The 22,626-nt window shown below is 33.5% G+C and overlaps 3 protein-coding genes across 4 annotated transcripts; 2 read left to right on the plus strand and 1 right to left on the minus strand.

The window, feature by feature from the left end:
- Positions 1 to 7,589: 7,589 nt before the first annotated feature.
- LOC105640884 (golgin family A protein (DUF1664)) lies at positions 7,590 to 13,353 on the minus strand. Its single transcript, XM_012225287.4, has 11 exons — positions 13,195 to 13,353; positions 12,892 to 13,025; positions 11,522 to 11,603; positions 10,932 to 11,002; positions 10,696 to 10,797; positions 10,494 to 10,583; positions 9,145 to 9,219; positions 9,024 to 9,056; positions 8,842 to 8,922; positions 8,106 to 8,165; positions 7,590 to 8,031 (listed from the first exon to the last, which is right to left on the minus strand). Exons 1-11 carry the CDS (start codon positions 13,247 to 13,249, stop codon positions 7,849 to 7,851), a joined length of 966 nt encoding a protein of 321 aa, XP_012080677.1. The 5' UTR covers positions 13,250 to 13,353; the 3' UTR covers positions 7,590 to 7,848.
- A 955-nt stretch (positions 13,354 to 14,308) lies between these two features.
- Positions 14,309 to 18,327, plus strand: LOC105640883 (lipid-binding serum glycoprotein family protein). 2 transcript variants are annotated; one of them, XM_012225284.4, is made up of 6 exons: positions 14,309 to 14,843; positions 15,358 to 15,497; positions 15,959 to 16,310; positions 16,757 to 17,005; positions 17,602 to 17,727; positions 17,847 to 18,327. In XM_012225284.4, exons 1-6 carry the CDS (start codon positions 14,430 to 14,432, stop codon positions 18,036 to 18,038), a joined length of 1,473 nt encoding a protein of 490 aa, XP_012080674.1. In that variant the 5' UTR covers positions 14,309 to 14,429; the 3' UTR covers positions 18,039 to 18,327. The 2 variants fall into 2 exon arrangements, with proteins under 2 accessions (XP_012080674.1, XP_012080676.1); XM_012225286.3 differs by having other exon boundaries at positions 14,704 to 14,843; positions 15,329 to 15,497.
- Positions 18,328 to 19,200: 873 nt separating this feature from the next.
- CPZ (Metallo-hydrolase/oxidoreductase superfamily protein) lies at positions 19,201 to 22,550 on the plus strand. The gene is made up of 8 exons (XM_012225283.4): positions 19,201 to 19,773; positions 20,011 to 20,173; positions 20,270 to 20,340; positions 20,730 to 20,825; positions 20,904 to 21,017; positions 21,492 to 21,560; positions 21,684 to 21,758; positions 22,285 to 22,550. Exons 1-8 carry the CDS (start codon positions 19,375 to 19,377, stop codon positions 22,369 to 22,371), a joined length of 1,074 nt encoding a protein of 357 aa, XP_012080673.1. The 5' UTR covers positions 19,201 to 19,374; the 3' UTR covers positions 22,372 to 22,550.
- Positions 22,551 to 22,626: the final 76 nt, after the last annotated feature.

Here is a 22,626-nt window from a genome sequence, read left to right on the forward strand (position 1 = left end):
ATAAATAAATAACCTCTTAATAATTAAACATTTTAAACTTTTTTTAACTTTTTTATCATATTCTAAATTTGTTTGACTTAAAAGGAAATAGTGTTTATAAAATTGAAAAAAAATTAGAACTATATATTTCTGTTTTGGGGGTTTCAAGAATTTGTGTATATATGCATATATTCATTTCTCTAATGTACTCGGTAAGTAGTAATGTCACTATAGCCAAAGTAATTATCTTTATCAATTCAGATCATTTGCTCGTTTCTTTTTTTCATCAGTTATAAAAACTTTATTATTATTATTCATTATAGTTGTACGTAGATATTGTTTGGTGTTGAGGACAGGAGGTTGAAAATTGAGTGATGACTTGATTTTCTTTTTGGTCATCTATTAAGGTTTTAATAATCTGCATTTATAAATTAGAGACTAAAGGATTAGATCTAGATATTGGGTTAAATTTTATTTTGAGACCATTTCATTATAAATAAAATAGAATTAAGTACATAAGAAGCAACATTACAAGTAGCTTGTATGACAAGGTCCAATACAAATGAAGCAATTGTATTTATTTTAATCTAAATAAAAACTTAAGATTTAATATTATATATATAAAAAAATTAAAAGAGTACAAATATATAATAAGCATAATCAACGTGCAAGGCACATCATAAAAAAGAATAGTAATTAGAAAAGTGTAGATATATAATTTCTTTTTAGAAAAAAAATATTTATTTTAAATATTTTAGAATATTAATTAAACGGACAATAGGTAGTTATTATTCGAGTCCTTGAACCTAAACTCAGTACAAAATAGTAAACATACTATCCAAATTCGTCCTAACCCGTTTATTCACTATTTGAACCTGCTAAAATTGGGTCAGATCAGATCGGATTCGCTAAATCAGTTAAAATTGTCATCACTGCATGTACTCTATTTTTTTCAAAATTTTTGCTAATGTCTTTGTATTTGGTTATTATTATTATTATTTTAGTAGAAACAAGAAGACAAAAGCCTTAACCACATAACAACCCAATATAAGCTATTGCAATAGCAACATGAGTAATCCTATTAAGAAGACCTTAAGGCATTGATCAACTATATGGCACTTCATAGGGCAATCTTTCACCATTGCTGCCATCCAATCCATGTTGCTATTGACTTCTGGATAGACATGCGAAAGCTGGGCATTCTCATTCTCTTGCAAGAAGAGCCTGATGATGCTGACTAAAGGGTTAACACTGCTAGGAATTGAAAACTTCCCCTTAATCATTTGCACAACCAAAGAACTATCATTCTCTATGAGAAGAGAAATGATTCCATAGGATTTAGCGAAAAATTAATGCTATGAACAATAGCCAAGTTCAGGATGTGGGACTGAACAAGCTCCAAGAATGGCTGTAAACCCTTTAACCAATCGAGCACTGCTATCTCAAAGGAAACCCTCCGGCAAAAGCTCTTCCATGCTTGACCGAACCCAGTATTCAACTTAAAGAAATTTTCAAACAGAGGAACCCAGTTGATCGAAAGATTGTCTCTTGCTGAGGCTGTCACTAAAATGGAGGGCATGAACTTGTGAATCTTTCGAAACCTCATAGGTACATCCTTTAATAAAACTATCCAGGGACTTGACAGATTGTGTATCATCCGCAAAAAGAACCTTATTCTGCCTCCCCATATCCGACATGTGATATGGAAAAGCAAAGACGAGTTGATTTCATTATCATATGACTGATTAAAACTTAAGGTTTCTTAGTAACCAATCAAGAGAAGAAACATTAGCATACCAAAAATTTGTCAAAGATAGGTTAAAGGATAACCATACTTCTTTTGCAATCCAGAAGCACATGAAGGATTGACTCATTATTACCAAAACATAAATCACAAGCTGGGGTTGTATAAAGATGTTCCCAAAACTGCTCTTGATTAGTTAAAATCCGATCTTTTAAAATTAACCAAAGAAACATCTGAATCCTCCGAGGACCTGACCATTTCCACAAATAAGCCTAGGCACCATCTTGCTTTATGTGACCTTCTTGAATAAGAGATCCATATGCAGATTCAATAGTGAACCACCCTGAGCTAGAGAATTGGCAGAAGGGAATATCTTCACCTTGCCTAGGTTTAGGCAGCAAGATAGTTACAATATTAACAAGAGTAGAAGCAAACAAAAAGTTTCCAATAAGATCCCAATTCCAAGTTCGAGTCAACATGACATATTTGTTAACTGAATTATTAAGTAATTCATATGGAATAAAATGTGTAACAATGTCATTAAGGACTACATCAGCAGCCACCTATCTATCAAGCCAAAACTGACTCTCTCCATTACCAATCAGGCAAGAAACTCTCGCAAGAAGATCCTCCCATATATCATAAATTCCATGCCAGAGAAGGGAGTCCTCGATACGATTAACAAGCTCAGGGAAAGGATAACTTGGGATTTTACAACGATGAGAAGTAATAGTTGTTAGGCATCAGTTACCACTTGCCTCAGCTCTGATACCAATTGTTGGGCATCAGCTCTGATACTAGTTTTTGGGCATCAGCTCTGATACCACTTGTTGGACCCTTTCAACCAATTAAGAGAAAATTAACACAACGGAAAAGTAAACTTGTGACACACAGAAATTTACGTGGTTCACCCTTAACTGTTTAGGGCTACATCCACGGGACAAACTCCGAATAATTCTTCCACTATTAAAAATAGTAGGTACACAGAGAGCAATATAAAAATAGTAGCACACTAAGTGTTTTCCAAAAACACCCCAAAATAATTTTCTCACTAATTTTCTCCCCCTAATTTTAGGAAACCCTTCCTAAAACTAGAATTCTCTCTCTACATTTTTTTTTCTGCTTCGTCTTTTTGCTGTGTGCTTTGTTGAGGTGCATCTGCCTCTATTTATAGGCAGGTTATGAGAGAGCCGTGTCAAAAGAATTGCAAACTTTTCTTCTTTTTCAAATAACACGTTTTTTTCTCTCTCTCTCTCTCTCTCTCTCTCTCTCTTTTTCTTTTCAAACTGTTTGGCTCCCACTTGAATGGGCACCGACACAACAAATCTCCCCCTGCACACTCAAGTGGGGACGTTAGCCATCATCATCCCTGCAGCTACCGACGGTATTCAAACTTCTCCTTTGAAAGAATCTTCGTCAACATGACTGATCCATTTTCTTCTGTATAGATCTTCTCAAGCCGTAACAACTTCATCTCCAACACATCCCTGATCTAGTGATAGAATGGAAGGAGGAATTTTTTCCAAGGTGAATTGCCCTTTGACTGGCACAAAATATCCGATATCGTTCTTAATGAATTCCCAGTTCATTCAAGAATTTCTTCATCCACAGCAACTGTTTGCACGCTTCAGTAATCTTGACTGCCATGACACGACTCCTCCTGCAAATGTGATTGGATATCCTGAAAATCCATTTCACTACAGTCCAATGTTCCTTTCCAGGATTTGAAAGAAACCGACTCACTACTTCAACTGAGTGAGCAATATCTGGCTGTGTACAAACCATGGCATTCATTAAGCTTCCAACTGCTGAAGCATATGGATTCTTTCCCATTTCTTCCTTCTCTCCATTCGTAGAAGGGCATTGTTTAGAACTCAATTTAAATTGATTAGTAAGAAGACAACTAATCACTTTAGCATTTTCCATTCTAAACCTTTGAAGTACTTTCTCAATGTACTTCTCTTGTAACAACCATAATTTCTTGGCTCTTCGATTTTCATGCCAAGAATTTGCTTTGCTAGTCCCAAGTCTTTCATGGCAAAAGACTTACTTAGTTGTATCTTCAAGCTAAAATTCTGACCAACAATCAACATATTAACCACATAGAGCAAAAAATAATGTAGTCATCATCAGAGAATAGAAACACAGTGATTTGAAGTAGTCTTTCTGTAGCCCTGCTCCCCCATAACAGACTCAAACTTCTTGTACCACTGTCTCAGTGCCTGCTTCAAGCCGTACAAGATCTTCTTCAGTTTGCAAACACAATCCTCTTTTTCTACAAAACCCTCTAACTGCTCCATGTATATTTCTTCTTCCAAATCTCCATGTAGGAAGGTAGCCTTTTCATCCATTTGCTCAATTTCCAGATCAAAACTGATGGCCATTCCGAGTACTGTCCGAATGGATGTCATTTTCACAACTGGTGAAAAGATCAAAATCAATACCCTTTCTTTGATTGAATCCTTTCACAACCAGTCTAGCTTTGAATCGTGGTTGGGAGCTGTGTTCTGCCTGCTTGATCCTGAACACCCACTTGTTCTTCAAAGCTTTCTTACCTTTAGGCAACTTCACCAGCTCAAATGTTTTGTCCTCATGCAAGGACGTCATTTCATCTTGCATGGCTTCAATCTAGTTCCTCTTGTGTTCATTTCCATAGCTTCTTCAAAGCTTTCAGGTTCTCCCCTTTCAGTTGTTAGTACATACTCATTGACTGGATATCTAGTAGATGGTTGTCAGACTCTACTAGATCTTCTTAATGTTTGAGAACCTTTCGGTGTTGGTGGTTGAACATAAACACCATAATCTTCATCTGGTTCATTTTGATTAGGAACTTCTAGATTTTCTAACTCTGACACTTGTTCTTGCGGAACATTTTCTTCATCTCCAATTTGTCTGCGTTCTATTGGAGGGACTCTCTGTATGTCTGTTGAGTCTTCATCAGATCTATATTATTGGCACTCTGCTTCAATATCTTCAATAGTCTGATCTTCAACAAATACAGTATCATGATTTTGTATAATCGTCTTCTGGATTGGGTCATAAAACCTATAGCCACATTGGTCTCGGCCATAGCTAATGAATACACACCGTCTAGTCCTGACATCAAGCTTAGACCGTTCATCCTTCGGGATATGTACGAAGGCTTTGCAACCAAACAACCGCAAATGATCATAGGAAACATCCTTTCCTGACCATACTCTCTCTCGAGTATCATACTGTAGAGGGAAATAGAGTGAACGGCGAACTACTGTGAGCAACGCTTCACCCCAAATTTTTAGACAACTTTGCATGTGAGAGTAAACATCTGACTCTCTCCATTACCAATCACGCAAGAAACTCTCGCAAGAAGATCCTCCCATATATCATAAATTCCATGCCAAAGAAGGGAGTCCTCGGTACAATTAACAAGCTCAGGGAAAGGATAACTTGGGATTTTACAACGATGAGAAGTAATAGCAACCTATAAAACATTAAGATTAAAAAGGATAGTCCAGCCTGCTTTCATTAAGAAAGCTTTATTGAGAGCCATAAGATCTTTAAACCTCAACCTTCCTTGAACCTTCGATTCGCAAGCCTACTTCCACGACACCGGTGACCTCCTCTTTCTAGCTGCAGAAGAGCCTCATATGAAACCACGACAAATCTTCTAGATCTCCCTACAAACAAATTAGGTAGTAGTGAAGTTTGCATAGCATATATGGGCATAATGGAAATCATCAAATTAGCCAAAGTTACATGTCCAACCAAACATAGCTGATTAGCTTTCCATGTATCCGTATAAGCCTTAGTTTTTTGATAATATAAGCATCAGAACGTTCTGTGATCCATTCATAGATGAGAGGAACTCCTAAATGTTTTCCAAAATTGGTAGTTTCCTTGAAACCCAACCCTAGACTCAACTATCTTCTTCGAACACTAAGAATGTTCTTAGAGTAGAAAACTTATGTTTTCTCGACATTAATCTTCTGACAGAGCTTAAACAAAAATATTTAGGATATTCCTAATAATCGAAACCTGATCATGAGAAGCCTCTGCTACCAAAACCAAATCATCTACGAAAAAGAGATGGGAAAGGTTAGGACCACCAAGAGAAAGATAAATTGGTTTTCAAACCTTAGCTTCAATTGCCCTATTAATTCCCTAAGAAAGTCTCTCCATACACAAAACAAACAAGTGCAGGCTTAAAAAGGGTCCTCTGTCTAAGCCCTCTAAAGGGTTAAAACGAGTCTAACTTGGTCCCATTCCACAAGACTCTCATAGAACAAGAGCTAACACATCATAATAGCATTAACAAAAGAGATAGAGAGGTCCAAATCCTTCAAAGTATCAAGAATTCCCACCTAACCATGTCTTTTTCTAGATCCACTTTTGATAACCATATACCTAACTTTACTTGTCTTCTCATTTTGTGGATAATCTCCCGAGCGATTATTATATTGTCCGTAATATGCCTACCAACGACAAAAATAGACTGGCAAGGAATAATCACTACAGACAAAATCTTTTTATGCCTGTTATAGAGAACTTCCGTGATAATCTTGTAGGAAACATTACGTTGGCTTACTGGACGAAAATGAGACGTAGTTGCAGATTTTGTTATCTTCGGAATGGAAACTAGTAGGGTGTTATTCATAGCTGAATATATCTTCGAGCCACTAAAAATTTTTTTTTCGGTTAACATATGAAAAATCGAAGCAATAGAACATTTTGTTTCATATAGCAAACCATTTTATTAAGCAAGTACTATAATAATCTTGATCAAAACTGTAATGTCATTTTGATTTTTAAAAATTGGAGGGACAAACCAGTAATCTCTGACCAATATTTCTAGAAGTTTAGCAAGACAAATTGGAAGTCCAAACAGCTATACATATTGTATATGCTTGTTGTCGTAGTAGTTGTTACTACTTTGCTATCGAAGTTTAAAATTGTTTAGCTGTTTGATTTGCATGTCTAAAGCAAAATGTTTAATAAAAATAATTATTTGATTAGTTGGTAGAAGTAAAATAATTTCTTAGCTATATTGGGTTCCGTTTATTTCGGTAAAATAACTTATATAAAAATATTTTTCACAATTTTTCGTCGTTTAAGTCATTCTAAAATAACTTTTTATATTCGAGAGAGTAAAATATTTTCTGAACATTGATAAACCATATAAATTTATTATTTTTTTAATTTATTAATCAGTCACCATTTATCACCAACTACCAGCGGTTTTTATAATTCACATTTTTTTTTTTGAATTCTTCTCATATTTAACAATAAAATTTTTAAATTATAAAATTTCTATTGTTATTAATATTTTTTATAGTGCTATAAGATAAATATTTTAATATTATTAACTAATTTTCAATATTATAATCAAATAATGGAAAATAAGTCATTAAAAAAATATTTTTTCATCATTAAAAAAATAAGTCATGAAAAATATTTTTCATCAAATTATTTTACGGAAACAAACATAACTTAGTTCAAATTATTTTACGGAAACAAACATAACTTAGTTTAAAGCTGTTTTCTTTGCATTTAGCTATAGCTGTTAAATTTAAACTAATAATTGTAAACATAAGACAGAGAAACATTTTATGAAACATTCCCATTATCCCTAAATGCCACTGTAAATATTCACCACAGCTACTGAACAATATAATAAATAAATAGCGTTTTAAATCCCGGTCAAAATACTACACACTACCTTAAAAAACTATTTCAATAGATAAGATAATAAATGATTTCATTTCAATGAAAATGTGAGTTGACACGTCTTATAGAAATAAAAAAGGAGTTAAAATGCAAAATAGCAATATATATGGAAAATCATTCAACAAATTGAATTTTTGTAATCAAGCAAATCGAGTATCACCAATGATCTTCAAATGGCTGTTCTATTATTATCAAACGTGCACTTCTGACTTTCTAGTTACAGCAAAATACGCTCTGTATGCTTTCATTTGCAGCCAAAGGGAAACATCTCCTATAGTAATAATCTAAAGCTAAAAGACATTTTTGAATTTTTGAATCAACTGGAACCTTAAAACCCATGCATGTGCATGGAAATGAATGCAAACAGGATTTGCTTACAAAATCCAAATATTCATATGCAGTATAAAGCCAAATGTTTATGGTTACACGCCAGAACCTATTAAGTCCCGAGTCAACGATAGCCCAACTGGATATGACCTGTGTATTCTTGTTTTTACGGTTTTGATTTTTCCGCTAGGCAAGTTATCAAGATCATTTTTGTTCACGTGTTTGATTGGTTTGTCAACTGTATCCAGCTCTTTAGCTTCAGCAATAAATCGAAGGCCCTGAAACATTTATGTCGGGTTGCATTAGAAAAGAACATAGGACAACAGTGGAGGAACTAGGATTCTCGACTTACCTTGAGAGACCTCTCCTCATTTGTCAATGCTGAATGGTTTGCTAGCTTAGCACCAACTTCCTGCCAAAATTCGAAAAATAGCTCAATTTGATGGAAAACGAATAAAAAAAAAAAAAACAGGGACTGAAAAAAAAAATGCAGATGTGGATGCATTACGAATTAATAAAGATTTACATTCAGATCCCCATAACAAAGAGAACAATGCATGTCATGTTGAAGTTTGGATAAACTTGCTGAGAGAAAGGGTATTCTAATAATGACCTAAAAATTACAGTTGTTTTTCAATAGTAGCCATTTGAAAAAAAATTATCAGTAGAGCCTAGGGCACAAACTTCAATATTTGTACCCAACCTCAATTTCTCTCTCTAGAAAATTAGGGTTTCTACACCTTTCCTCTCTATCATGCAAAAGTGATCATAGACACAGTATGGTTAAAAAGGAGAAATTGACTGGGAGCTGTAATTTTATTGAGTGGAAATTGATTAATTGATTATAATTTCCCCATTATAATTCTTTAAAAAAAGGCCACAATTTGAATATCCAATTACAGTTTTAATTATATTGATCATTAGCTAGCCTGGCCTTCACTTTTATTCAGATGGGAGTGATTACATACCAACAATTGCATAACATGAACTCATTAGACCAAGCTCAGCCTTGAGCAAGAAGAAACATCCAATACCCCCATTGTCATTATAAAGATATATCCAATTTGATGGTAGATATAATATCTGACCTGATAAACTTTTGCACCAGATCCATCTTTAAAGCCTCCAGCAAACTGACATAGATACCAGAGACCTGAGTTTGTTACATCCTGCAAGAATAGGGAGAAAAAGAACAACAAATTCAATCACTTAAAATTTTTTAAGAAAAGCGTTATAAAGAAAAATATTGATTAGAGAACTTGAAAATAACCTGTTTGCTCTCAAGAAGCTGAAGCTTTCCTTCCTGCAGAGTTCATTGGCATATCAAGAACCAATATCAAATCTTATAATTAGAGAGAAATTTAAATATAAAAACAAGCATTGAAACTCACCAGCCCAGCTATCATTTGATGGATAGTTTCAACATCATAACCAATTTGGGAAAGGTTTGTTTTCATCTCATCTACCTGCGAGCAAATAATTTGCACATAAGTACAAGCAGAGATGCACTTCTATACTTCTACAACGTTTGCCAGCAAAATCTCTCCCCTTTCTCAGATATACACATCTATAGATTTGCAATCTATAGATTTGCAGGTACATTTCATTTCAATAGGAACAGTAATGAATGCAAACTTAGTTACAGTTCCCATTGCAGAGGCCATCACTTAGTCATAGTCCTAGGAAAAAATGACCACGGAAAAGTAATCCAGACATAGTCCCATCCCTAAATGCACTTGTTGTTGGTTGCCTGGTACTTCTGCCATCATATGTGCCAGTGACCCCTGATACCTTTTGTGCTAAACTTCTTCTTAATTGGTTTATTTTCTCAGAATTGGCAAATTATAAAATAAAACTCTTTAGCGAATGTAAAAGGTATATATATATATATATATATATATTGCCTAAATCTCCCTCTCTCGAATTATTATGAAGATATTTAGAAGCAGCCATGATACTTTTTTTTTTTTTTTGGGATAAATGACATCATAACCATAAGAGAAGATTAGTGCGAGCTAATTGCTTATGCATGAGAAATATGAAGAAAAAGGATTATGCTACAAGAAAGTTTAAATGAATAGAAACTAAGTAGTAGAGTGACAATCAGACAGACGTTATCAAATAAAGACTGAGGAAAAGTGTCTAGACAAGACAAGGGGCATATATAGGCACAATCAGCTTTCTCATATCAACTCCAGCTTTTACTGCAACAACGATTTTGGGAAACAAAAGTGAAAGCTTGGCATCTTGTAATGGTCTGGAATAAATCTGCCCAATGAAGTAGGCAGCATGTCTGTTTATTAACACATGGTTCCAAGTAAAGTGAACTGCGAAAGGGCAGAGATGCCCTCAAAAGGCAAAGCAGTTAACCTTAAATGTTGTTTGCTAGAACGGACTGAAAAATCAAACAGGCAAAACTCCAATCAAGGCAAACCTATATGACACTGTTTTCATAATAACTTTAAAAATATTTGCAATCTAGTGTGAGGCCACTTCGAAGCTCAAGTGGCCTTTTGTTATTCAATCACATGATAAGCTCAATATCCAGTCACAGCTTATCAAACGGAGTTGAAACTTGGTACAAGCTCATGCTCCAATATATGCCTTGAGTTTGTTTGACTTGACTTGATTTGCTTGCATAGATACGCAAGCGTATCTTCTAAAGGAAGGATATGGATATGTATTATGTATGTAATAGAGAATACTTATGTATAGAAACAAGATAAAAAGTGCCATGTACATCATTTGCAATCAGCTTAGATGTTTCTATCTGCTTGTCCATCTTCCAATCCAAGTTTTCCAGCCTCTTTGTCAGATGTCTCTTTGTTGACTGCAAAAATTAATAGTTGTTAAAAGGACTAAGAATACTGCAAACATGTAAAGAAAAGAATTGCCACCTGGGAAAGCAATTACTATCCAAAAGACCATCCCATCTTACTTACAGCCAATGTTTCAGAAACATTCTCCAATTGCTTAGACACAGTAGCAACAGCATTTGCCATATTTTGCTTTGTTACAAACATTACATCAGAAAACGACAATCCCTGCACTATAAAGGTAATAGATTATATAAATACCTATAATCAGAAAGAAGAAGCTATACACTCAGAAGTGCAAATGCAAACAGCATCTGCTGTGAGAAAAAAAATGTCTTCACTTTGAGTCATAAGAATCTTGCCTTCCACCACATGTAACAATATCCCATCGCTCCTAGTGCAGCAGCTGGCGCTAGATAAGACGAAAAACTCCCTGTGTACACAGGAACATGTGTGAGCAACTTTGCATAGTTTTACTTATATAGGCATATATCATATACCATGATGCAACTTATAAATGTTTTAACTAATTCTGAACCCATTAAGTGAAACAGAGTGCTTTAGAGCATATAAAAATACCATTTAAGTAACCTCAATCCTATAGCCTCTTTACCAAGAAAGTGATTTTGCTACAGCTAGAAAAATAGTTTACCCAGGCTTCATTCGTGATCATATTCTATTTTCCATTGTTGGTTTATAAAAATTTAGATTACCCTTCTTTCCCTTAACAATTTCAATTCAAGATAGGCGGATGGGAGTTGAGCTAGCAGCAAGGGAGAATGAAATATTTCCTACTAACTCATGTTTCTTTGGTTCTTTACTTTGTAGTTCAATATAGAGTCACCGCCCTACTTTCCTTCAAATAATTATCCAAAAAAAAAAAAGCTTTCAATTCATGGAAATTGCATTAATAAACTACTTAATAACTATAAATGTAAAATAAGCGACTCACCACTAGAAGAAGCATTCCCATTAAAGATGGTCACAGGGTTGGCTAGTGTTAACTCCTTAATCTCTTGTGCCAATTGACGAATCTGAGGAAAGGGCACAAGCAAGAAACCCATCAGAAAATACAATCTTTGGAAGACACCAATTAAAGATCTTATAGCAATTAAATTAAGAAATTGCATATTCCATTGCCTTTGTTAATCAACATAACAGTTTTTATCCCTTATCAACTAGATGTTGTCTTGAAGATAACTTAATCTAGGCAGTTTTGGGAAACAGACGAAGTCCTGGCCACCAGTAGAGTCACTTACCAAGATAACTAACCAAATCCAAAAACCTTGCCACAGCTCGCAGATATTAATACTAGAACCATAATGCAAGAAAAAAGTGAATTTGGTGTCAAAAATTCTGTCCAAACAAGGTGGCAAACTCACATCCATTTCTGATTCCCATTCTAATGAAGATTTATTTAAGTGCTTTGAACTTTAGTTTTTCATGCATTGGATGAAATTTTTTTTTTCTAATCAGGTATATTTAATCAATTACCCCGACCAAAATACTGTTTCTATCTTTTTTTGGGTTAAATGCAATTTCAAAGTTTGTTGTTATTGATTTAGTCTATATCTTTATATTATAAGCAAGAGTACTCATGTGGTCAAGTTTATGTGCATGCATACATATTAGCATGAAAAGGTAAAACCAGGGATCAATCCATCTTTTAGTGAACATTGAGTCTCAATGTGCCCGTCCGGATGAGAATTTTTTCTTTTAGAATGAACTCAGTGAAAATGAGTTCTGATGCACACACCAGCAATCCTGTGAGAGTAAATGACTAAATGAACTATATACGGAAACTTTTCTATTCATGCACATGCACTTGAATAGAACTGTGTTCAAAATTAAAGCACTCCCAGAGTTCAAGTGACTAGCATTCAAGAAATTATCCACTCAAGTCGAAAACAAATTCTTTCAACAATAGAGCACTCATGGAGTTCGACTGTCAGCATTTCTTAAACATAAGCATAAATGATAAATCCAAAACAACACCTTAGTCCTACCAAACTTACTTCAAACTTAACCTTCAACAAGAGTTCCATACTTGACTCAAAAATTTAAGCCATTAAGAGTAAACCATAAATGTCACTTGTATTCTAACAGCCTCACAGCATTGAACAACCCTGCTTTTATAGTCTTTAAATTTGGAAACTTTAAATAAACCAGCCGATTACACTATAGTTTCTACTTGGGAATTCAACTGACAAATATTCCCTTTGCTTTTTACTTCCCAAAAATGAGATTTTCTTGTCAAACTGGTAAAAACAGATTAAATCAATAAAAAATTCTAAAGCGAAGAAGTGTAAAAAGGAAAAATACCTGAGCAGCAAGAACGGCACTATCGTATTTGTAGGGCATGATATTAACTTCATCAACACCCTTGAGTAATTCTTGAAGCTGCGCAATGAGTTCAGATAATCTTCCATTTCCCAATACAATCGAACCAGTCAAACCTTTAAAAATATCCATAAATAAGACACCGATCAATACACAAAATAAAATTACAGGGAAATCTAGGGAAACTGAAATTGATGAGCTTAAAACTAAGATTGCCATCAAGTACAGGATCAGATAGAAAATTCAAAAGGGCACATAGACAAAGGAAAGCAGATAGGGAAAGACCTGCGCCGGCAAGGATGAGAACTTTAGAGGTGGAGACGCCAGTCTGCAGGGCCATCTTCGGCTTTGATTATGATTATGCTATGCTCGTGTTTTGGCTGGGGGCTTGGATCTTTTTTTTTATTTATTTACGTTGTTTTTTCAATTTTTTTTTTTTTAACATATACTGCAAAAAGAAAAAAAATTAAGCGAACGCATACTGGTCAAGGGCTGTTGAATTCTATTACTTGTTGTTTTAGTAACTGCTAGAGGGTTAGCTGGTAGCTGATTATACCGCGGATCCAATTAAAAAGTATTTAGTATTTAATTTAAAATAATAAAAAATAGCATTAATTATTTAATTAAGATTCTAAAATCCGTATATATGACTGTAAAAAAAATTTAAATTAGTCCTTATAAAATGCTAAATTTTAAAATGTTTAATGTTTGATAAAAAAAAAAACTCTCACAATCTTAAAAAGTTCAATGGAATAATAAATAATGTTTCTCTTACCTTTATTTACATTAAATCTAATAAGTACTTTCCTAACTAACTCTTCGTTTTAAATAAAAAATATTTGATTTAATCAAAATTTCCTTTATTTTATTATAATTTATAAGAGTTAATATAAAATTTTAAATGACTTATATTTTGAATTATAGAGAATATTATAAATATAAGATTAATTGTTTTGATAATTCTTAGGTTTTTTATTAATTATTTAAAATATTCAGTAAAAATAACTATCAACAAATATATAGTCTAAAAATTATTAACATGACTATCCCATTTGAGATAAGTTCAATAAAATCGACTATAACCAAAATTAACTTTTTCGTTGAAACAAAAATATGACCGATTTGATCAAATAATTCAATTTTACAAAAAATCGAATCAAAGTAATAATAAACGATGATTTGATAATAATGAATCAATCATTTAATTAATTATAAATAAAATTGTTAAAATTAAGAAATAATAATAATAATAATAATGATAATAATAGTAATGAAATTAAAATATATGAAAATGTCTTAATTTAACATTCTTATTTTTTAGAAGGTTTTTAAAATTTATTTAGCCATATTAATCCAAAAAAGAAAAGGGAAAAAAATTTTTTCTTTCGTCACAGTTCACTTTAGCCCAACACATTCCAATTAGTACCGTCGCTCTCCATCAAATTTCTTTGCATATAATATTTGACTGAAACAATAAAATTCCAAATTTGCAAAATCAAAAACCAAAAAGCTCCTCAAAAATGGCACCAACTCTTCTCTTTATCCTTATAATTTCTCTCTTGACCCCCTCTAATACCCAAAATCTCCAATCCGCAGAAGAAGAAGCGTTTATTTCAATCCTAATATCTCAACAAGGTCTCGACTTTCTTAAGAATTTACTCATAACCAAAGCAATTTCCTCAGTAATTCCTCTCAATTTGCCCAGAATTGAAAGAACAGCTGAAATCCCAGTTCTGGGTAACGTTGATATGGTCTTGTCGAATATCACCATATATGAAATCAATGTATTTTCTTCTAATGTTAAGCCTGGAGATAAAGGGGTTGCAATTATTGCATCGGGGACTACTTGTAATTTAAGCATGAGTTGGTCTTATGAGTACAGTGCTTGGTTTTTTCCTGTGGAGATTTCTGATAAAGGAAACGCTTCTGTTCAGGTGTAATATATAAGCTTTTTTTTTTTTTTTTGCCCATTAGATATCTTTGGGGTTGGATTTGAGTTGTTTCCGTTTTGTTCATTATGCACAGTAAAATTAATGCTGATAAAGGAATCAAAATTAATAATTTCATTTTAAGAATTATTATTAAGATTTATATATTTGGTTTTAGCACGCTAATTTTCAGTTGCAATTAGGGGAAATTTATGAGCTTGAAGTAAAGGTTAGATTTTTCTTTTCAAATTTTGTTTTTGTGATTGTTTGTGATGGAAATTAATATTGATTATCGTTTTTGGCAAAGCACATGTTTTGTTTCTTATTGATTATTCATATTCTTGTGCTGCCGCATGAATATTTTGGTAAAGAACGTACTTTTATATAATTTTGAATTTGTGGTTGCAGCTTAGTTTGCTTTTCTTCGTTTGTTTAGTTTGTTTTTCTTTATTTGTGTTTTTCTTCTCATGTTTTATGTGCCTTTAACTAAGGGAATTGATGAATGCTGATTCTGGGTAAGGTTGAAGGCATGCAAGTGGGGATTACATTAGGCTTGGAGAACCGGAATGGAACCTTGAGGTCGTCTCTTATAGATTGTGGTTGTTATGTTAAAGATATCTCTATAAAATTGGATGGAGGAGCATCTTGGCTTTATCAAGGGTATGAAATGAATTCTCTACATGAAACTCACTGCATGATTAACTAGTAGCACTGCTTATCTCCATCATCCTGCTTGTTGTTTTGTTATATGTTATCATGGCTAGTTTATAGGCATTTTGCACATTTTATTGAGAGAGCCAACACGAAGCATTTTGATAATTTCATCTTTCCAACTGCTTATGAGCATTTTATATGAAAATTGGTCAAATAATGTGATAAAACTGAAAGTTTAGTATGTTTGACTTGTGATGTTGCAATCCTTGAAAGGGGGCTGGCTCTTTCACAGGGGATAACTTTAGACTCCAGTCCACCCCTGATGGAGGAGACAAGAGAGGGTCATCATAATTTTTAATGTTTTAATGGGAAGGGACAAATTTAGAGAAATTCTCCCTGAAGGTTTTCTATCACTGTTTTGAATTATCTTTTTCTGTGGATTAACCATTTTTCTTCTTGTATGGCAGGATGATAAATGCTTTTGAAGGGCATATAGGGGCTGCGGTGGAAAATGCTATTACTAAGGAACTCCACAAAGGGATTCCAAAGCTTGATTCGTTTCTGCAGTCTCTTCCAAAAGCAATTCCAGTAGACGATAATGCTTCTCTAAATGTGACTTTTGTTAAGGATCCTTCGTTGAGTAATTCTTCCATTGGGTTTGATATTAATGGGTTATTCACTGCAAGGAAAAAGATTCCAGTCCTGAATAATGAATACAAAAATTCGCAACCTTCAGTTTTCTGTGCAGATCCATCTAAAATGCTTGGAATTTCACTAGATGAGGCTGTCTTTAATTCTGCATCAGCCTTATATTATAATGTATGTTTGGTAATATGGTCTACTAACTGCAGTTTCTGGACCCTTACGTGAACTCTTTTGATTCAAATGTATTTTGACAGTGACCACTCCAATCTTCAGTGAATTGTTTTACACTTTGGCCTAGTGCACTGGGACTTCCCTATTTGTTGTTTGTGCTCTAGGACTTCTTTAAGTACATATTAGGAAGAAATAATTGGATCCAAAAAGGTTTATTGGATATAGCTTGAACCTACTTATCCAGTTGGATTAGGCTACATTGCATCTCTGTTGCATCAAATTAATTGACATGTTATAGCCTCAAGAAGTAAGGTCCTAACTTGTGGTTGTGTCCATGGGAAAATTTATTTTGGATTACCTCAAATTTTCTTTGAAGTATGCCCTCTTATTATAGTTCTTTTTGTATTTGTACTCCATTGATGTTAAATAGAACTTACATTTTGTATCAGGCAAAATTTATGCAATGGATTGTTGATAAAGTGCCAGATCAGTATCTTTTAAACACTGCTGGATGGAGATTTATTGTGCCTCAACTGTACAAGAAATATCCAAATGATGACATGAATTTAAATATCTCTTTATCTTCACCTCCAAGCATAAGGGTATCAGAGCACAATATTGATGCAATTGTTTATGCGGATTTGATAATTGATGTTTTGGAAGCCGACCAAGTAATACCGGTTGCATGCATTTCATTGGTAAGTGTAAGTCTGTTGATGGAAATGTGAAACATTGTTTGTCTCATTGTCAGCTTCTTTATAAGTTATGTTATACTTTGTTCTTCTTTCCTCCAATGCTGTGGTTGGTTCATTGATTGATCACAACATCCATGATTCTTAGACTGTGTCAGGTATTGTCTTTGAAGTAGAAATAAGTAATGAGGCTATGGTGATAAAATATGATTGTTAAGATGTGGACACAAGGATGAGTTTTCTTTCCCATGAACACAACCCAGCCTCAATCCTAATCTTGTTGGGATTCATTATAAAGATCATTTTCTTCCATTCCATTCAATTTACGGCTACATTAACAGAAACGTCTGGTCTACCTCTCTTCAATAAAAGTTTGTGTATTCCTGGCTCTTAAACTCCTACCTTTTTAAAATGATTATCAGAAAGAGCAGCTAAATTAATTTGACTTTTCAAAATGGCTCTTCTTGCCTATACGATGAAATTGTTTGTACTGAATGCCTGATTAGACTCTTACATTATTGAGAAGTTAGACATGGTTGTTTTTATCGCTTTGAGAAGTTATATAGCTTTTCATTTTGTTCTATTGATTTGTGTTTCTGCAGGAAATTCATGGCTCAGGTATAGTAAGAATATCTGGCAATAAACTTGGTGGCAGTCTGAAATTAAATGATTTTTCAATGTCATTGAAATGGAGCAATATTGGCAATCTTAGGTTGAATTTCATTCAGGTAAACTGTGCCATAATAATACAAGTTTTCTTTTCCTTTCTTTTCAGGAAAATAGGTTAATGAGCAATGACAATAATATTTTGCTAAATATACAATATACCATCCTTGTCCTATTGCAGCCAGTCATATGGACTCTTATTCAAACAGTTTTCTTGCCATATGCAAATGCACAACTTCGACAAGGCTTCCCTTTGCCAATCATTCACGGTTTCACCCTCAAGAATGCTGAAACAACCTGCTCAAGTTCAAAAATTACTGTTTGTGGTGATGTGGAATTCACGGACCCAGGTTCTAACCAAGCTTCTTTTTGATTTTTGAGAAGACAAAATATTTTGTGTTACCTTCTGATATACCTTCTGATATGGTCTTGAAGATGCATTGACCAAAAATCCAGGTAGCAGATGTTCAAGTCCTCTGTTGTTGTTTCATATGTAAAATAAAACCATAACTGTACAGATTGTGAGATGCCATACATCATAAAGTGATACTTTGTAATATTATTGAAGCATTAAATTCATTCTTTAACTTAAATGACAAAGAAGAATAACTTCTGATGTGATGATACTTTTGATGACTTAATTCAAGATAATTCTATATTTAGTATGGTCAGCACCTGAAAGTAAGATACCAATAGAATTTCAATGTGATCATTTTTTTTTCCATCTTATTTTGACAAGTTTCCATCTGGGTGGATGTGAATTTGATGTCAAGGTAAAATTTAAGTTTGTATTTTACTGTTAGCTAAAATTGTTTAACCTAACTCTTGAAAAATAGCTCTTATGGTAAGTCACATTGTACATGGATCCTACAGTTAAAATTACTCATAACTTCTAATGAGTTAGGTTGGAGCAATCTTCTCTTAAAATTGCTCCAGCCTAACTAAATAATTTCGAATGACCAAACAAACATGATTTATCTAATTAATCTTTAGTGATCAATTAGACAATTCAGAGTCCTGTTGTTTTTGAAAAATAAATTATCAAGAAAATATTTTTTTTGAATTTTTTAATAATTCGGAGGTGTGAAAAAGATATATTTTCTTGAGCAAAAGGAAAAGTAAATTATTTAAAAGAAAAATAATTTTCTTTCAAAAAAAGAAAAATATTTAGAAATTTAGGATAAACTTATTATAGCCCTGTAAATATATATTAGTCAATTGATAATTATCAATCATTGCTAATCACAGTCAATCACTAGACACCATTATTTGCCATCAATCATTGGCAATTATAAGAAGTTATCATTTTTATGTTTTTTTTCACATATCCAAAAATAAATTAATAAAGTATGAAATTCTATAATTTTAATTTCTACATATTGTTATATAATCTTAAAAATTAATATTTTTAAATAAATTTATAATGTTGATTGAAAACACAAGCTGTTTGTACGGGGCTGACTGATCCTCCAAAAAAAACACAGAGAAAGAAAGGAAAAAATATATATATATATATATCTACCTTGCAGTAAAACGCTCCGTTCTATCTCCAAGAAACTGGGTTTGTTAATGTTATCGCCTAAAATATCCTTGCTGCCTTGCAATGCGGCTGTTCAGATACAATATTCAAATGTAAAGGAAAACCTCTCTAAAACCCTCTCGTAAATTTTAATGCAATCCTCTCTCCCCTCATCACCACCATCCAAAAAATGCAAACTTCTTTTCCCATTTCACCGTCCAAAATCCCCTCAATTTTCCCATTCAACCACCCCATTTCCCATAAACCGACAATAACCACTACCCAACATCAATTTCCTCTCCAAACCCATGTCAAAAAACCCATAAACTCTTCCGTAAAATCTTCTAGCCATTTGTCAGCAATTGGCCGTATAATCGAGGAAGAAGAGGAGTTCAGAAAGGCCCGTGCCGCTGTAACCCGTAAAGGAGTCGACTTGGAAGGTTATTCTATAGAGGGTCTCTCCATTGGAGGCCAAGAGACCTGTTTAATCATACCAGAGTTTAAGTGTGCTTTTGATATTGGCAGATGTCCCTCGAGAGCTATTAATCAGAACTTTGTGTTCATCACTCATGCCCACCTTGATCACATTGTGAGATTTCTGCTTCCTTACCCAATTAATGGTTTTCAGTTTGAAGACTAGTTATTGTTAAACTATTATCTTCTTGTACTTTTTTTTTAGCTTTGAATTTTATAGTTCAGACTATTTGTATCGTATTATGTTGTGTTTTTGGTTTAAAGATTAGTTAACGTTAGAAGTGTTTACAATATATATTTGGCTTGAAATGTTATGCACGACTGAACTTGTTTTTATATTGAATCTACTCAGGGTGGGTTGCCAATGTATGTGGCAAGTCGTGGTTTGTATAATTTAAAGCCTCCAACCATATTTGTGCCCCCTTGTATCAAAGAGGATGTTGAGAAGCTTATGGACATTCATAGAGCCATGGGGCAAGTGGAATTGAATCTTGATTTGGTTGCATTGGGTGTAGGTATGGCAGTTATTGCCTTGTTAGGAAAAATTTTTGTTGTTGTGTTTAATTTCTATTATTGTTTATGCTTTAATAACTTCACATGTTCAAATTCAGATGAAACGTATGAATTGCGGAATGATATTGTGGTTCGACCATTTAGAACCCAGCATGTTATACCTAGCCAGGTGTGTTTTTTATGAGATTTTCTTGTTTCTTCAAAGGTGCTATTTAGTTACTTTTGGTACTTAGACCATTAATATATATCCCAATTTCTGGAGAGACATCTTTTAGGAAGAAAGGAAGATGTTAATCCAACAAGGGTTTGGCACAATAGCTTTTTTATATTACTCCATATTGCATCTGTTAAGGTGCTATTGGCTGCAAGACATGATTCATATTCCATTACAGTGTTCAACAAAACCATTCTGAAATTTTGGCACTGCCATGAAACCCTTTATTATGTCATCTGATCTCAGTTTTTCATACATAAATGTAACTAATGTATCTCTTTGTAAAGGATTTCCCCATTTTAGATTAGACTAAGATATTATATTTTGCCTCATTTTTTTTCCAGGGTTATGTCATTTATTCTGTTAGAAAGAAGTTGAAGAAAAAATATATTCATCTCAAGGGGAAACAGATTGAGAAATTGAAGAAGTCAGGTGTTGAGGTTTGTTATCTCTCCAACAGGGTCTTGATTAAGCTTTCGGGTTCTAGATATTTATTCAGCTTTGTATTTTCCCTTTAGATTACAGATATAATTTTGTCCCCAGAGGTGGCCTTTACTGGTGATACCACTGCAGAGTACATGCTTGATCCCCGTAATTCAGATGCATTGAGAGCCAAGATTCTCATAACTGAGGTAATAATTAATGAGATCCCCCTCCATGTGATTGTTTTTTGAGGGCGTGGTGCAGGGAGCTAAGCAATTTGTAGAATTACGATAGGATCTTTTGAACATGGTCTAGTTGATTTCCTTTTTGAAAAATTTATTTTCCAATAATTATTCCAAAATCCTTTCTTTTTTTAATTGAAAAAAAAAAAAAAATTAACTTGCTTCAAATTCTTAGATTATAGGCGATTTACATATAAGATTGTAAGAGTGTAATTGGATCTGGATGGATTGATTCTAGGACTGTCTTGCACCTGATTTGAGAAACATTTGAACGTCACAAGAAAAATGTCTCCTTTTCTTACTGTGATCTGGTTTTAGATGTGATACCTTATATTTCAGTATTGTTTTTTCTTTTCTCCTCATTCTTAATAACTTTAATGGTAATCTTTTGTGTGAAGAATCTATGGAAGTTTTAAATTTGACGCTGAAGCACTTTTGCAGGCAACTTTCCTGGATGAAGATTTTAGCATTCAACATGCACAAAAACATGGCCATACTCATTTGTTTGAGGTATAAGAAGTGTTAATTCTCCCTAACAATTTATACTATTTTTAACAGTTTTGAGGCTGACCTTACAAACTAATTCATCAAAATATTTTGCAATTCTGAAGTAATGTTCTGTCAAATCTGCAGATTATAAAAAATGCTGAATGGATTCGGAATAAAGCTGTATTGTTAACTCATTTTTCTTCTCGCTATAACATAGAGGTGAGTGTTAAATTGAGTTGAGTTTTTTGTATCTATAAATATGCCTTCATTATCTTCAAATTAGTATCTACTAGGATACTTTGCTTTTCTCTAAATAAGCTCGAAATAAGTGATGCTTTGGGGTTTTCTTATCTGTACAAAAGATTTTGGGTTTTTACAAGGAAAATCTAGCAAAATTGGTCCATTTGGATGCTTAACTATGAATTAGGGATAGTTGTTTCATAATTTAAATTCTCCAAGCTGTCCCCTACGAAATAAACGCGTACAAAAAAAAAAAAAGAGAGAAGATTGAAATTAATAGTCCTTGCTCACCGGATAGAATCCAAGGTTTGTCTCAAGGCGACTTGCCTCAGTTTGATACGTAATGTTAGGCTTTATGGAGAAAGAGTTGATACTTGAAATCATGTTCTGCTGCCAAATTAAATTTAATTGATTCACGCAAAAATTTCCTGTTGAGTAAGAATATTTCAGATCATGCCGTTTTGATCCTCTTGGTTGCCTCATTTGGTTTCTTTGTTAATCGCAGGATATTCATCAAGCTGTTTCAAAGTTGCAATCCAAGGTTTCAGCAAAAGTTGTCCCTCTAACAGAAGGCTTCAAATCAATGTACTGAAGAATCCACAGTTCAGGAAATTGTAGGAAAATGTAATCAATCTTTGTAAAGTATTTGATCTGCCCTAACTCAACAGCATGAGATGGAAATACATTGATCAAAGCAAACCATGTATCTGTGGGATGGGGGAAACCCTAATTTTTGGCAGTAAAATAGCAGAAGCAAATTATACTTCAAAAGACCAGCCTATGTACAGTCACATTGGCAAATGGTACTCTTTGTTCTCAAATTAATTTAGTTTGGATCAGATCACAA

This window comes from Jatropha curcas, chromosome 3 (genome assembly GCF_041381405.1).
Source record: "Jatropha curcas cultivar XTBG-Jc1 chromosome 3, XTBG_Jcur_1.0, whole genome shotgun sequence".
Taxonomy (NCBI): Eukaryota; Viridiplantae; Streptophyta; class Magnoliopsida; order Malpighiales; family Euphorbiaceae; genus Jatropha; species Jatropha curcas.